Here is a 13,120-nt window from a genome sequence, read left to right on the forward strand (position 1 = left end):
TAAAGTTCAGTCATCATTATATGTTGCATTGGTGCTTCAATCCTACTCGATAAGTGTTTGAATCATTATATCCAGCGGGAAGCTTTATTGATCTATAACCATTTGAGCGATTGTCATGCCTCGTTATCAATATACTGTAGTTTTGGGTTGGTTTTCGCTAAAGTAGATGCTTGTGTTTAAGAAAACAGCAGTCATTGTCCAGTCGTCTGCTGCTGCTAATGGACACTTTAATGTAAAGTATTGATTTTTTTTTTTTCTCTTTCAGCATATTTAAAGAGAGAGAAAGACAGACCGTTACGGGGGGAGAGCAAATGAATGTAAGAAAAAAGGAAAGGGAGAAGGAAGAAAGGGAACAGAAAAAGTGAGTTACTGTACATAAAGAGAGGAAAGAGAGATGTACAGAGGCACAGAGACAGTTACAGATAGAAGAGAGACACAGAGGGAAATAGACACACACACACACACACACACACACACACACACAGGCAGGGGCTGGAGATGCACAGACTGAGACAGAAATATGAAAATGGACAAATAGACATGGAAGTTGAGAGAGTGAGACTCGCAGAGAGACATGCAAAAAGATGCCGAGACAGACAGTAAGACGATGTAAGAAGAGAGAGACACCAGACGAGGGGGACAGGCCCCCAGTGGAGGGGGGGGGACTCCTGTGATCCTGGAAACAGCTGGTTTGAAAGCTCATGCTTCTTGTTTGTAGGTTTGTGTGCATCAGTGTATGCTTTTGTGCGTGTGTGTGCGCGCATGTCCCTATCTCCCCAACACACTCCCTCTGATTGTAATGAGCAGCTCAGGCATCCTCCTGTGTTATTCATGCCATCCAGCACGCTGGCTTTTTTATGTGTTGATTTAAAAGCTATGTGCTGATTATAAAAGGGGAGCAGCTGGTCAGCTGTGGCCTCTCTCGTCTTCGTCCTCCTCCTCCTCCCCCTCCATCCCTGGCTCGCGGCTCTGTTCACATGGAGCCAGCTCCTCTTGTGTCCTTTGTAGTCACACTGGGATCTTTTCCCATTTGGGCTGCTCTCATATCAGTGCAGCAGCAGTGTTACCTCCTTCTGTCTCCCCACTGTCAGTCTTACTTTCATCTTTGTGCTCTGGTTGCGTCTCTTTAAAAACACCGGCAACTTCTTGTACTTCTAGATTTCCATCATACCAATAACAGTTGGTGCGTCAAAATGTTTGAGCAGAGCATATGGTTTACGCTCATGTAAAGATCTCAAGCTGAGCTCCTAAATGACCTTGCTGCCGTCCACATCAATCTTCTCAGCAGATGGGCTCTAGGATTTAACAACTTGAGAAAGAGGAAGCGGACCCAGCATTGAACCGGACGCAACTGCAAGAACACTGCACAGTTCTTTTCATATTCCTAATGAATATGTTCAGGCGACTCGTTTCCAAGCACGAGACGTTTTTAGTCAAGTTTTAATAAAGATTGTCTTTAATGAATATTTGATCAATCAGAGTTTATACCAGTTTGATGGATCAGTAGAGCTGCATTTGGGGCATTCTTTGGTCCTCTTGATAAGTGATTTGGGCCTTGGGTAAGGTCTGTGATTTCTTCGTTCGGAGTGTAGAGATGGAAATGAATACCAAAAAGCGACGCTTTTATCTGGAACACCTCTCTCTTGTTGCGTATGTTCACCCACAGCTATCGAAAAGCCCTCGATTTTAATTCTGGCTCCTGAGAGGCCCATAAGTAGGATGTAAGTGGATGATGGTTGTGAATAATGGCGCTAGAGCACCTTTGCCTGCTTTTGCTGGTGCCGTTTACGTGCTCTAGGGACCGAGAAACGGCGCTCGAATGCCACACACTCGGAGCTAGATTTGTTATTTTGGAGCATGACATTGTCTCTTAGTGCGTGACTCACAGCACTCGCTGCCCACTAACCGCGCTCACATGTGACTTCAGATCATCACGTTAACGTGCTCATCACAGTACGGCCCTGTGCGTAGGAACGCGTGTCGACGCCGGTCTTAATTAGCATCCAATTACAAATAAACCGCGATCAGGCACGTTTTTGTAAACGCTTCGAACACTGAAGCGGGTCAGGTGTAATAAACGAACAGTCCTCTCATACACTTCACGTGTGTGTGGGAGTGGGAGTGTGAGAGTTGTGCCAGGTGTACCTCAGGTGCCAGTATGTTGTGATGTGAGACTTGTGAAATAAATGTCAGGTCTCTTTCAGCTCTGTGTCGGCGTATAAAAGGTGTTTCATGCATCATTAGATTTTTTTATATGAAAAAGAAAAAAAAATATATAAAAATAGTGTGTTCCATGTTCCAGCATGCTTTTTTGGGACCGAGAGAGGAAACTACAGCCTGTGGAGGGAAACCCATATATACACCCACAGGATGTTATCCTGAGCTCAGGGTCGAATGACGGGCCTTATAGCCGAATCCACTTTTGTTTTAGATAATTATGTAGTCACATGGTCACATGTGACATGAAATACTCTAGGCAGATTAAAGTTATAGAAAAGGACAATTATTATTATTATTTTTTGTTAAGGTAAAGTTTTTAAGAGTAACATTCGCATTGAATAATTTTTGCCCGCACACCAGTTTCACCTTTTGAAGTTAGAAAGCATTATTTATTTTGCTTATAATATTATATGCAAATATAATATTATTATAATATGCAACGTGAAGTATCGTAATGTAGAGGAAATCTAAATACGCCCATGTCGCAAAATACTTGGATTTCTGGAAATAAATAAACGAGCAGATGCGACTGTCGGTTCAGTCAGACGCTGGAAAAAAAGAAATCCATTAACGCTGAATCTATTTCAATAATGAATACACACGTAACATACGACACTGTGTAGCTGAAATATCAGAGTTTCTAGGAAAATGAACTTCGTGGAAACTATATGCTCATACTCATATCGTTGCTGTGTGGGTTTTGTGACAGGTGTTTAAATGGTAATCGAGACATCACACAGGGACGCTAACGTCATCTTAATATGGCTCTTCGCACTCGATCGTGCTCTATACTGGGCTAGAATTCGGTTTTGAAGTACATTTTTGCTCAACTGCTTTCCAGAATTCTCCTGCGAATATTTATTTAATTTTTTAAAATGTTTTCTGCTTAAAAGAAATCAAACCGACCGCACAGATACCGTTCCAGTATTGAGGGAAAAGTCTAGCAACCGATCGCAAATTCATTATTTAGACTCTCCATTACATTAGACGCATTGCCGTGTAAGCAGGATGAGGTACACTATCACGGTCCACGTTGTCTTCAGGTTGTTGGGTTTTGTTACAGTCATCGATTTTATAAGTGGAACGTTGATCCCTGAAAATACCTGGAGGTTTGAAGATGAAATGAAAACGACGAGATGGGCGAGAGTGTTGTCTTTCGGGCCGTGTGATATTTTTGAACAGAATCAAGGTTCTTTTGTATTTGCACAATCTGCTCTGGTAAGACGAGATTATAGGTCTACCTGCATGCTTCATTCCAGAGCTTAGAGAGAGAGAGAGGAGAGAGAGAGAGAGAGAGAGAGAGAGAAGGGGGGGGTGGGGGCGTACAAAACAAAAGCAGCTTTCCACATCGGCCCATATTTTCATCTGCAAATCAGAATGCAGACAGCAGAGGAAAGTCCCATGCTGCATTCTCACACAAGCCTTAACTATTCCGGGATTGTAACCTGCTCAAGCACATCATCACCACCACAGTGTGTGGTAGGTGACAGGAGCTAAATTTCTTCTGAATGGAGAAGGGGTGTATGAATGTGGATATTAAACGATTTGATATGCAGGGTATATTCATTTATTATCAATTCTTTGTTTTCAATGAGCCATTCGATCCAAAGTACTACCCAGCATTTGGGTTCACTGATTCAAGCTTCTGTTAATAATGTTCTTGTCGTCGATTATATGATTAGTACGTTTGCCATAAGGGTATGCTCTTTTCACAAAAGCTTAAAAACTTTAAAAACTAGTGCTTCTGGATGCTCTTGCACCGGCCCCACTCCTGTCAGGTGTTACATGGTCTTTTAAAAGCTCTGTTCTTTATGCCTATAGAAAGCAAATTGAGAAATAAACAGTGTTAACAATATAACAGACATTTTAAATTCATAAATAAAAAGAATTATGCAAGTAATGAAATATGAATTAGAATAGAATAGAATTATTGTGTCCCAAATATCATGCATCATATCAGATAGTTATTTTCCCCACTGTATACAGTACGTATGTATATGTACTGTATACAGTGGGGAAAATAACTATTTGATGCCCTGCTGATTTTGTGGGTTTACCCCTTTTACAAAGAAATGAACAGTCCAAAATGTTTAGGTCTAGGTTTATTTTAACAGAAAGAGACTGTATGTGTGTGTGTGTGTGTGTGTGTTTATATATGTATATATGATATTAGGAGCTCTTTCTTAAAGGGACAGGACTAGTTTGGGTCTGTGCGAGTAATAATACTTGCTAGTTGGTGCGGAATCAAATACTTATTTTACTCCTCTGTCTATCTGTATGCTTTGTTTTGTGCTTTTTTTTCTTTAATTATTCTTGTAGTAATTGTTTTGCATTTAGTTTGTGTAATCAAAACCGAATTCTTCATAAAGCACATTCATTTCCTGCAACCCAGACAGTATCAGTGTGATATTACTGAAGTGAAATAGCGACTTGGCTCTATTGTTTCACAGAATTGATCGGACTGCATCGTCTGCTCGGAGTGCTTCTCTTGATCAAGGCGTGCTCCTGTTTTTTATTTATTTTTTTACTTTGTGTATATATATATATATATATATATGAGAGAGAGAGAGAGAGAGAGAGAGAGAGAGAGAGAGAGAGAGAGAGAGAGAGAGAGAGAGAGAGAGAGAGAGAGAGAGAGAGAGAGAGAGAGAGAGAGAGAGAGAGAGAGAGAGAGAATTTAGTTATTCAAAATCTGTCTTGCATCATGTTTGTACTGTGCTATATATTTGCTGTTATTGGTTAGTTTTTCCACATTCCTGCACACCCGAATAAATCTTACGGAGTGGTAAACATCGTTCCAGCGAATGTTGTAGCAGGTGCTAGTTGGGAAGCAGTAATGTGCACTCAGTTGTCTGGATTACTGTCCAGACAATAATCTGGACAAATTTTGGTTTTCGGAAATTGCTCACTCACTCACTCTAAAAGATCTGAAATTCTTACTTCCGCACACTGCACATATTTTTTTTTATCATTTTTTATTAGTTTTGATTTCAACGTCCTCGTCTCCGTTGCCCAGGCAATTGGTTTGTCCCCATCGAAAACTTCGAAGGCTCTTGAGACATGCCAGTCAGACAAGTCCAGTTACTTTGGTCTCTTTTTAGAATTAAATTTTGCTGTGTGGGTTGGATCCAGCATGGGCAGATGAAGTGAGGAGGCTGCAGGGACCGTGTTAGGAGAAAAGTGTTAAATAATGACTTGTAGTGCGAATAAGGTGATGATGGTGCTCAGGTGCTGTGGGAGGCTGCCAGGGCTAATTGGTGGCGTGAATCACGCTGAGTGATTGAGTGATTTCTTTCTTCCGTCAGTCAGCGTCTCGGCATGGGACCGGCGCATGGGCAGACTGGAGCTGGAAGTCTCAGCAGGGGGATCTGATCGATTTCGGGAATGGAAGACGAAAGAGCACAGTGGGATCAGGCAGTGTCTGGATTAATGGAGAGGGAATCTGAGAGTGTGTGTGTGTATGTGTGTGTGTCAGGCAGACAGACAGAACGAGGGTGCATGGCTCTTTGTCGGAGACTAAATTGGCTCTTTGTTGCATTTCTCCAGCTGGTCCCCCTGGAGCGTACACCCGACCCCATCCCCCGGACCCTGCCGCCACCCGCCTCCTTGAAAGACCGCCCCCGGGGCCTGCAGCTAATGAGGCCTAGAGTTACGGGGACACAGATGCTGAGTGTGTTTGGTTGTGGGTGTGGCTGTGTGTTTATGCTGCGCAGTAGATTGATTGGAGCATATGCTTCTCCCGGAGTGTGTTTGCTTGAGGATGATGGCTTATTTAGGCTCGATTCAGGGAGTACAAGCTGCATGCTGGAGCTATTCTAGTAAACGAAAACAATAGTGTTATTTTTTTGTTTTAATCTGGCACACGTTCGCCAAGTGGCACAGATTTTAGGTCCTTCTGTATTATTGGGATTAATTGTTCTTGTTTAATTAGTATGTGGGTACATACGTGTGTGTGGTTAGTGTAGGGAGGCAGGAAGACGACCCACACACACACACACACACACACACACACACACACACACACACACACACACACACACCCCAATACCACCACCAGCTGCTCTTTCCCTAGTGTCTATGGCCAACTGAATGGAAAAGGTTTGTAATAATTACTGGAATTATTATTGTTTTTTTTTTTGTTGTTGTTGTTTTATATATATTTCTTATTGAAGAAAGAGTAGAGTGAAGCATTACATACACAGATAAATATTTTTTTTTACAAGTTTTCAACTATTATCATTTTCCACCAAATCATGGCAAAGTTTTTTATTTATTTATAACTTTTTTTTTTAACAGCTGCCAAACATTTCTTTGCTCTGAATGTATAAAACGAGGCACATTTACAATGTATTTACTTGTATGCTTTGTGTAGTTCCTCGTTCTGACAGTTATATATCAGCATTGTGCAGTCTTGTATGTCTTATACAGTGTATTTCTTTCTAAATCTGGTTCAATTCAATACATTTTTTTGAACATTGTCTCAAAGGAGGTTTACTTAGATACAGCAGTTAGAAATTCAGTGTCTAAGTTTGTTCCTATAATTGTAAGTTCATCTCTAATGAGTGGCCTGTGGCAATTGTGGCAATGGAAAAACTCCCTGAGATGGCATGAGGAAGAAACCTTGAGTGGAACCAGACCCAAAAAGGGAACCATCCTCAATTGGGTGGCACGGAATGTATAATAAAGGTTGAGCTTTTTGTTTTTGCTTTAAATTATGTGCCCAACACAGCTTTGTTTCTGCATTCTCAAGTTTATTTCTATAGCGCTTTTCACAACAGACATTGTCTCAAAGCAGCTTTACAGAAATCAACAGTTAAAGTGAATGATGTGTATTTATCCCTGATGAGCAGCCATTGTGACTGTGACAAGGAAAAACTCCCTTAGATGTTATGAGGAAGAAACCTTGAGAGGAACCAGACTCAACAGGGAACCCATCCTCATTTGGGTGACATCAAGAGTGTGATTATAAATCTTTAAACACTGGAGAGAGAACTAACATGAGCACTGGAATGTAAGATTATGAGTGGTTTTTACAGTCATTTGAGTTTATAGAACCAGGTGCTACTGAGCAAGTCATAAAATAGCTCAGCATCTGAAATCATTATAGATCCAACACCAGCTTCTCCATGCCAGAGCCTTTAAACGCTGAGGTCCAATGTACAAATGCTACATGAAGTGGGATCCAATTGGCACTGATACGTCTCTAGATGGTACGGGATGTTTGCGGGGGTCAGCATCTACTTCTTTGAAGGTCCATAATCATGAGGTGGCACGTGTATGGAGCTGGAGCAACCTCAGGATGAGGAGAAAAAAAGGAGCAGTGGAGAGGAATTAGCGTAGCTGCTTTTCATGATATTAACAGCACAAGTTGATAATGTGCATGTGATCAGATGTTCTGAAGCACAAGGTTATGATGTGAGACGTATGTTATGTGTAGGATTCGATGAAAAGATATGTTTTTAATCTGCACTTAAACTGGAAGAGTGTGTCTGAGCCACGGACACTGTCAGGAAGACTATTCCAGAGTTTAGGAGCTAAATGTGAAAATGTTCTACCGCTTTTAGTGGAATTTGCTATTCTAGTAACTACCAGAAGTTTTGAGATCTCAGCGAGCGTGACGGATTGTAGCGTGTTAGAAGACTGGATAGATACATGGGAGCTAAACCATTTAGGGTTTTGTAGGTAAGTAGAACATGAGTAGAATTTAGTTATAGGTACCAAAGAATAGAACATAAAACCCAAAAAAAAAAATACAAATAAAATAACTTTAAAAGAAAAATGTAAATATAAAAATTAATAAATAACTAAATCTGATTTTGATTCTGAGCAAAGATCAAATAAAGAAAGAAAATCATGTAAATCCAAAGCTAAATATTAATGAATAATCTGTAAATGAATAAATATTTGCGTATAATAATTATAAATTCTATATAATAATAATAAAAAAAAAAAAAATTATCATTTAATAGACTGTATTTGTTTGTAATTGTAGGCAGCACTAAATAAGTTCTCTGGACTTTATACAGTTTTGTGATCTGCAGCTCCATGTTTTTTCTGTGGATGTGTGGATTCCGACTACGTCACATGGATTATAAGTTAAACCTTGATAAGTCACATTTTAATACTGCTTCCGTCAAGGCTGACTAGAGCCATTTATTCTCCGGCAGATGAGCGCTTAAATCAATGGCGTAATTCTGCTTACTCCTTTCTTTTTATTTATCTCCTGCTCTCTCTATCTTTTCTCATCACCACATTTATTTTTTTTTTTTGGACAAAACATAACCTTAGATACTGTCTGTCTTTTATTCTTTATGGCACTCGTGTGTGTGTGTGTGTGTGTGTGTGTGTGTGTGTGTGTGTGTGTGTGTGTGTGTGTGTGTGTGTGTGTGTGTGTGTGTGTGTGTGTGTGTGAGAGAGAGAGAGTGTTTTAGCCCTGCAATCCTGCCCATCAGCAGTGTTCACCGGTCAGAACCAGGTCCAAGTGGCGTGTAAATTAGCCGGCTGGGTCAGGCCCTATGCCGATAAAGTACAGACATTATTTATGGAAGGGCAGACAACCAAACCCATGAATAATTCACAGCGCAGATTGCGGAGGCTTCTGTGCACATGGTGGATGAGCAGGCACATCAAATCCAACACTGAAAACCATCCTGCCCATGTTCCTCCAAAATAACAAAACCTAAACATTTTCTTGCATGTTAGTTGGTTAGTTCTGCCCTATATTTTGATTAGACACGTACAAAGAACGCAGGTGACGCGTGTAACTTGAGGATCATAAATTCTAGATGTTCGTTTTTTTTTCCTTTTTCTTTTGACCTTCTGCTTCGTTCTTACAGTCACCTCGCATTGAAGTGACAAATACCATTAAACAATAGCAAAGTTAAGCAGTAAAATATGTATTGAAATGAACATTTGTTTAAAATATATCCTGATCAGGATAAAACACGTATTGAAAGCGAGTGACGACAACTTCTTTCGGCTTCTCCCATTAGGGGTCGCCACAGCGGATCATCCGTCTCCATACCCCCCTGTGCCTTCTACATCTGCCTCTTTCACACCAACTTCCTGCATGTCTTCCCTCACCACATCCATCCATAAACCTCCTCCTTGGTCTTTCTGGTGGCTTCATCCTCAGCATTTTGCATATTGAATGCGAGTGCCTACTTTTTATTTTGGTTGGTTGGTTGGTTGTTGTTCGAACCTTAAAAAAATGACTTCTGTTGCTGTGACTTTTAATAAATTTAGAGCTTTGTTAATACCTGCACATGTCTTCATTATAAAGTATTTCTAGCAGGGGAGGGAAAAACAATACAATACCGAACAATAGGGCGAAGGAGTTTGAATACGTTGTGAAACCAGGTCCTAAAATACACAAATTGATGAAGTCGTAATGAATGTGATTTTTTTTTTCAGTTTTAAATAGTTCAATGTTCTTAATATTACTTGATAGAAACATCTGGTGGATTGGTTGTGAAAATAGGATCATGGAATTGTGTGATTGTGAATGCTCAGTGTTTGTTTGGTTTTTGCTTGTTAGTGATGCACCAGTTTAAAGCATTGATGTGTCTAGTTTCTACTGATACAGCACAGATGTTGTATTAAATGTAAGCTTACAGCAGTAATGAACTTTGCTTGGCGCTTACATGCGATGCAAATATCGGATCTATATCGGATATGGGCTAATGGAGAACTGATCTCCGGATTGTATCGGAAAATGGGGGGAAAGTCTAATCTGTACATTCCTACTGGTGTAGGGGTGTGTGTGTGTGTGTGTGTGTGTGTGTGTGTGTGTGTGTGTGTGTGTGTGTGTGTGTGTGTGTGTGTGTGTGTGTGTGTGTGTGTGTGTGTGTGTGTGTGTGTGTGTGTGTGTGTGTGTGTTTGTTTGTCAGGGCTTTGGATAATTCACCCAGGGTGTAATGCAGCTCGGAGCATCAGCATTGGCCCCAGGATGGAATTACACACACACACACACACACACACAGGATTTCTGTGTTACCTGAGCAAGCGAGAGCGAGCGCTCTGGTTGCATCCTGCACTCTCAGTTGTGCGCTGAGAGCTTGAGAGCTAAACTTGCATTATTGATGCCATCTACTGGTCCATCACTCACACCCACTGATCAGGTTACACACACACACACGTGTTTGCAGCATTGTGCTTCTCCGCATCACATTCGTGTGTGTGTGATTGGAAAGAGTTCTATCCAGTTACTCTTCTGTGCAGATTAATGCTACTGGAAACAGAGAGCCTATTCTTCTGGGAAGTGGAAAGACGGTTCACTCACCTTGTGTGAACACAGGCGAATGTGTGTGCGTGTGTTAATTTAGGAGCGTGTGTGCGATCGTGTGTAGTTCATAGGTCCTGCTTTGATTGCACAGCTCAAACAAAAGGACAGGGCAGTTTATCTATTTGGCGCAACTCTTTCCACTCCTCCCTTTTCTCCTCTCGTGTACACGTGCGATAGACTTCGCTCGGTGCAGTCACATGTTCATTATTTTTTGTCTTGCCAACGTTTCACCAACCCACCGATCAGGTGTTTGTTTGGGCGACCTGCTGCATACCTGAGTTTTAGCAGAGCTCCACTTTTACTGGACTAAACATTAAAAACACACTCGACGTGTAGAATTACAGATATTGACATTTTCCTTACTATAAAAGCGTTCTTCTAGGTTATCGCAAACATTTTACTAATCCCCTACTAAATTTGAGTATTCTCGACCTCATTTATCAAGGTGAAGAAACAAACATTTGGGATTCTGGGGTCCTTATCATGCAGCTAAATGATTAAGTAAATTTGGTCAGCTGAATATTCAGGGAAGTTTAACTAATGCATATTCAGGTTTTTGTAAGGGTGCCAATAATTGTGAGACCCCACCCCCCACCCCCCTGGGAACAAGGGTGTCAATAATTCTGGAGCATATTGTGTATAAAGAACAACGCTGCATACTTTATCATTTTGCTTAATATTTAATTCTGTATAATGACTAAAGTGTTCCATGCCTGTGACCGTTTTTAGTTTTGTGCCTCGCTGAGCTCAGGTCTGATGTCCACCTCCTCCTCATAGCTACACAAATACAACTGTAATTCCTTGTGTGAGTTTGTATACCTTTTTGTTTTACATTCTGGTGAACTTTGGCCTGATTGTACTCTGTGTTTACACAAGACAGCGGGAGGATCGTCGTAATCCGTGTTGTCGTGATCTACAGCTGGAACGCTCGTTGTTTAATAACAACTCCGGCGGTTAATAATAAAACTTGTGCATTGGCTGAGAACATGACAGCTGTGGAGGCGTGCACTTCCTACATCCTGTTGGGCCGTGTTTACAGCCACTCCAACCATTAACCCATGCACACTGTACTTAAGAGTTGATTTCTGCGACAATGAGACCGAAGCGAGCTTTCTTCTGGGAACCGGCATCTTGTTTAATAACACAAGCAGATAAAGTATTGTGTGTTAGACTAGTGATAGGACCATGTCTGCCAGATGTTTAGTCCCCTATTCCCATGTCTGCTTAATCCCTGTGCTGCACTGAACAAGCTATCTGAGTGTAGATTTGAACAAATGCTTCCTGGACCCTGGTTTTCTGTCCTTTTGTGCTTCCTGTTCCCTCTTTCAGGTTGAACAAAAGTAACTTTATTAATAGAAGCTCTTTACAAGATAGATAACCACTGACTGTTAGACTGGTTGTTTATCCAAAATAATGTTCTACTCCCCATTCCCTGTATATTCTGGGATCTACTGTTCGGACACTAAATCGTTGCAGAGCATTGTGGGATTTGAGGATTTAGTGGACCGTCTGTGCTATGAGACACGTGGTAAAATTCCTTCAATGATGCAGAAAAGGGGGCTGTTATATTTTTAGGAAAACAGAGTCATGCTGATTTTTGTGCTCTCCGTCTCTCTGTGTGTAGGTTTCCTGATCTCAAGCCGAAGTTTCCTCCATTAAAATCCTCTTCGCCTTCCTCTCTGCACATGCACGGCACCATGGGTAGCTCCCCAGAGGTGCTGTCCTGGACCTCTTGCCCCAGCCTGCTGGTGGGAAAGCTCAAAGAAGAGCTCAAGCTCACCGTGGTGGGAGACGCTCTGAAGAAAACCAATGCCAACAGTTCTCCTTCTCCCCAAGCGCCGCCGCCCGCCCCTCCCCCGCAGATCATCACAGACCTGGCCCCACCAACCAGCCTCCCCGCGCCCCTACAGCCGGGCCGAGACGACGACTTGGCCGTGAGCGGGAGCAGCCCACCTTGCACGGCGCTCAGCGAGGACTCGAGCCGAGAGCAGGGCCACTTCGAGAACAGCGTGCTGCAGCTGCAGGAGCATGACGAGGAACACACCGTGAAACAGGAAGAGCACGGGTCCTGCGGAGAAGAGAGCAACGAGGTCGGCGGCTGCAACTTGGAGCACGCCGACCACCATCATCACGACGATATCAAACTCCAGTTCCACCGAGCCAACAATGGCGGAGGCGGCTTCCTGGACGGCTTGTTCGGCTGCTTAAAGCCCGTGTGGAATATCATAGGGAAGACGTACTCGACAGATTACAAGCTCCAGCAGCAAGGTGATTCGGTGTCCCGATTTTAATTTTTTTCTGAATTAATTTATAAATCTGATCTTTATAGTATCACATAAGGTCAATTCGTTGCATGTTGGGCATCACAGCATCAACCCCAACTTTGTAAACCATCTTGGGAGATTCTTAGAGGCAGGTGTGGTACCTGAAAACAGCCTTGGGAGAGTCTTCCAATTCTTTTTTGTTCCATTTTGGTATCATGCCAAGCTATGATTTTTGTCTTAAGAAACGAAAGAGGCTGGAGAAGAAACAGCTGTTTGTAGCTGGTTGTATCACGTAAGTGTTATCAGGAACTAATAGGATATAAATGTTGATTATTTTCCTGCACCTGTACGC

The 13,120-nt window shown here is 41.9% G+C and overlaps 1 protein-coding gene across 1 annotated transcript in view; it reads left to right on the top strand.

The window, feature by feature from the left end:
• Positions 1 to 13,120, top strand: part of si:ch211-45c16.2 (mitogen-activated protein kinase kinase kinase 13) — a 43,012-nt gene that overhangs the window by 19,146 nt on the left and 10,746 nt on the right. Inside the window, 1 exon segment of the mRNA XM_046845208.1 lies at positions 12,129 to 12,772. Within this exon segment, the coding sequence (XP_046701164.1) occupies positions 12,190 to 12,772 (583 nt within the window). The 5' untranslated portion in view covers positions 12,129 to 12,189.

The sequence above is a fragment of the Silurus meridionalis genome, chromosome 3, assembly GCF_014805685.1.
Source record: "Silurus meridionalis isolate SWU-2019-XX chromosome 3, ASM1480568v1, whole genome shotgun sequence".
Lineage (NCBI taxonomy): Eukaryota > Metazoa > Chordata > Actinopteri > Siluriformes > Siluridae > Silurus > Silurus meridionalis.